Source organism: Eurypyga helias, unplaced genomic scaffold, assembly GCF_000690775.1.
Source record: "Eurypyga helias isolate BGI_N326 unplaced genomic scaffold, ASM69077v1 scaffold35898, whole genome shotgun sequence".
Classification (NCBI taxonomy): domain Eukaryota; kingdom Metazoa; phylum Chordata; class Aves; order Eurypygiformes; family Eurypygidae; genus Eurypyga; species Eurypyga helias.
The window spans coordinates 2,458-5,748 of record NW_010265602.1 but is presented as its reverse complement, the minus strand read 5'-3'; the positions used below and the strand labels follow the sequence as shown (position 1 = coordinate 5,748).

General features: G+C 58.6%; 1 protein-coding gene across 1 annotated transcript in view; it reads left to right on the top strand.

Annotated features, from left to right (window-relative positions):
* Positions 1-331: 331 nt before the first annotated feature.
* LOC104513453 (phospholipase DDHD2-like) overlaps positions 332-3,291 on the top strand; it is a gene marked incomplete at both ends in the record, with an annotated part of 5,359 nt that continues 2,399 nt past the window's right edge. Inside the window, 4 exons of the mRNA XM_010156803.1 lie at positions 332-522; positions 1,558-1,647; positions 2,008-2,128; positions 3,143-3,232. Of these exons, the coding sequence (XP_010155105.1) occupies positions 332-522; positions 1,558-1,647; positions 2,008-2,128; positions 3,143-3,232 (492 nt within the window). The remainder of the gene's footprint in view (positions 523-1,557; positions 1,648-2,007; positions 2,129-3,142; positions 3,233-3,291) is intronic.

Genomic DNA, 3,291 nt, shown 5'->3' with positions numbered 1-3,291 from the left:
GGCCACAAATGCACGTTTGACCGTCTAAGCGAGGCAGGAAGAGCCCACCTATGTCCACATTCAGGCCACGGCCCTGTGCCTGAACCAGCGAGCGGGATGGTTGTAGCATAATGCCTTCATCTTCTGCCACCTTGGGGCATCTCTCCTAGGATGCTCTCCGTGCTTGGGTACGGAGAACACTGGAGTCTCCCATGGATGCTCATACACACCCGTGTGTGCTGCCCACAGAAGATGCTCCGGTCTCACCCCGAGCTATGGCGCGGCATACAGCTTTCCGGGAGCGTGCCTTCCCGGTCCGCTCGTGATTAATTTCAGGCCTTGGTTCCTGCAGGGAGAGACAAGGAAGACCTGGTTGTCCCAACGTCGGGGGGTAGGTACGACGTGCATCTGAAGAAGAGGGAGCGTGTGGCGGTGTACTGGGAGGAGGAGGTGTCCGAAGTGCGTCGCTGCACCTGGTTTTACAAGGGAGACAAGGACAATAAGTACATTCCCTACTCGGAGACCTTCAGCGAAGAACTGGAGGTAAACACGCCTTTCCTGGTCGCATCCCTCTTGGCGAGAAGCAGCTTGGCTTCTCGTTGTCAAATCCTGGCCCCGCTGTCCCAAACTCCATATGGGCCAACTGGCACCACAGTCACGCCTGAGGACGTGAACTCCAAAGAGGCTTTGGCATGGCGTTTTCGCAGCTGCTTAACGTAACTGTAAGCACTGCCAGTCTCCCTCCTGGCCTGGGCAGCCTCCCCTTCCTCCTGCCCTCCTCGGACACATCACCACCCCTCTCCTACAGTTGCTCTCGGCGTGCTGGGCGGCTCTGGCTTTGCTCGCATCCTCGCTCTAGCAGCTTGGCTCTGGTTTTTCCTGACCCCGTCAGCTCTAACTTCAGTTGGACTCTTCTTGTGCGAAGCGTCCTCGTTGGGCTCAGAGTTTCACCAGAGCCCAGGGAGTTGTGAGCGCGAGGAAGAGAAGTCGTGGCTACGGGGAGCCGACGCACACTTAGAGCCCTCAGCGCTTCTGGCTTTGCTCGCATCCTCGCTCTAGCAGCTTGGCTCTGGTTTTTCCTGACCCCGTCAGCTCTAACTTCAGTTGGACTCTTCTTGTGCGAAGCGTCCTCGTTGGGCTCAGAGTTTCACCAGAGCCCAGGGAGTTGGGAGCGCGAGGAAGAGAAGTCGTGGCTACGGGGAGCCGACGCACACTTAGAGCCCTCAGCGCTGGGCTGCTAATGGCTGGAGGCTTTGCTTGGCAAAGATATATAAATGGAGAGATAGAGATATATGTGTAAAAATATACATTATACAATAATCTGCATTCTGATGTACCCAAAACCGTGGTTCCGAGTTGACGGGGCAGTCTGCTGCTGCAGTGGTGGCTTCTGGGAAGCGCCTGCAGCTCACACTCTGATGACCCTGTTGCCCCTCCAGCTTGACGTCTGGGCGATTCCTCTGCCTCGCGCGCAGCATGGTGATAAGAGTTTGCGTGAAATGGGTGTGGGTGTCCCGAGCGGCTGAGTATTCACGGGAATACCTTCACCTGACTGACAGAGGCTGTTCTTTTCCTCAGGAAGCTTACATGATCGCTGTGACCCTGGATGAGTGGAAGAAGAAACTGGAGTCCCCTAGCAGGGAAATCATTATCTTGCACAACCCAAAGGTGAGGAGGGCTGGGTGTGTTGGCTGGCAGGGACATCCCTTCAGTTCTCGGCAGGGCCTGGCTTTAGCTGCTTCTTTTAACGGTGTCTGCTGAGAAATCAGCTCTGTCCAAGCAGCATTCCCCTCGCCTGCCTGTGCCGGAGCAGGGGGCAGTGCCAGCACAGTCTGCTTCACACCTTGATGGCTCTTTCCAGCAAGCCTTTTGCTCCCGGGGCTTGTACCAGCACTGTTGTTGTGCAGCTCCAGCACTGCTGGAGCGGGTACCAGCCGCTGCCACCTACCCGCCGTTGTACCAAAATTCCTCCTCTGCGTAACCCTGGCGTGCAGCGCAGCTTACTGACGGGCCCTTCTTCTTTACAAGCTGATGGTGCACTACCATCCGGTCGCCAGCTCCGATGACTGGGCTTCAACTCCTACGGAACAAGGTCGACCTCGGACCGTCAAGCGAGGAGTAGAAAACATCGCTGCCGAGATCCCCAATGGTGAGCTCGCTTCTCCCTCCCTGCTACCCATCCAAAGCCATCGGGTCTGTTTCCCGACCCGTTTTCTGAAAAACGCCTGACAGAAGCTTCCACGATCCTTTAAACGAAGGGCACATCTAAATGTTTTGCGCCGAAAGGAACCGAGGGGTTGGCAGAAACCTTCCTAGCAGCAGAGAGCCCGCAGCGCAATGACTGCCGAGGCAGCAGACCTGGGGAGAAGGCAGGTCGCGTCCAGCTCCTGCACCAGGAGCAGAGCTGCTGACAGTCACCCCCGAGGTCTTGGCGTGTGTGTTCGTAAAGGAGGAGTTTCTTTCCGTGGCGGGGACACGCGGGTTTATCCCTTACCTACATGCCTGGCACACGTGCTCTCCCAGTCTGAACCTGTGCGTCAGCTCTGCGCCCCTCCCAGTTGTCCCAGAGCTCCCAGTCAGGCCTCGGCACTTGTCCCCGTGGCGAGGGCAGGCAGTTACTCCTGTCTAACCCCTTCATTTTCCACGCGTGCATACCTTCAGGAGAGGACACACACGAGCTGCTGCGCGTGGGAGGTGGAGAACAAGATGTGCCTCCGCCCGGTGCCTACCCGGGATGCAGCTCCACGGGGCTGGGTGGCTCCGGGGCAGGCCGGGCGCGGGGCAGCTGGACCGATCCCTCCCGGCCGGGTCCTCTCCTCATGCTGAAAGTGCCCCACGGCTGGGTGGGTGTGAACTGTGAGGAGCATCTGCTGCTGCTGAAGTGAGGGTGGTGACAGCGAGGGGGACGAGCCGCATCCCTTTCCTCGCCTGTCCTGTCGATCGGGATCCATCCCAGCTGAATTTAGCAGGATAAACTGTTGAGAAACCTGAGAAATCCCACCACCCTTCGGGCATAAAGCCCAGGCGCTATCTCAGGGGGCTTTTACCTGCTGAGGTGAGGACGGGAGGCTCCACGCTGCTGCAGAGCACGTGCTTTCAGCAGGTTCCCCGTTTAGCGACGTCTGCGCAGGGCCCGTGCTCTGAACTCTTCTCTCCTCCTTAGGCGAGCCGCTGCAAATCGACCACCTGGTCTTCGTGGTGCACGGGATCGGCCCAGCCTGCGACATCCGCTTCAGGAGCATCGTCCAGTGTGGTAGGGGTGGAGCCTGGCCGGGGGGCTCCTTCCACCTGCGGCCTGCCCCTCCGTGGTGG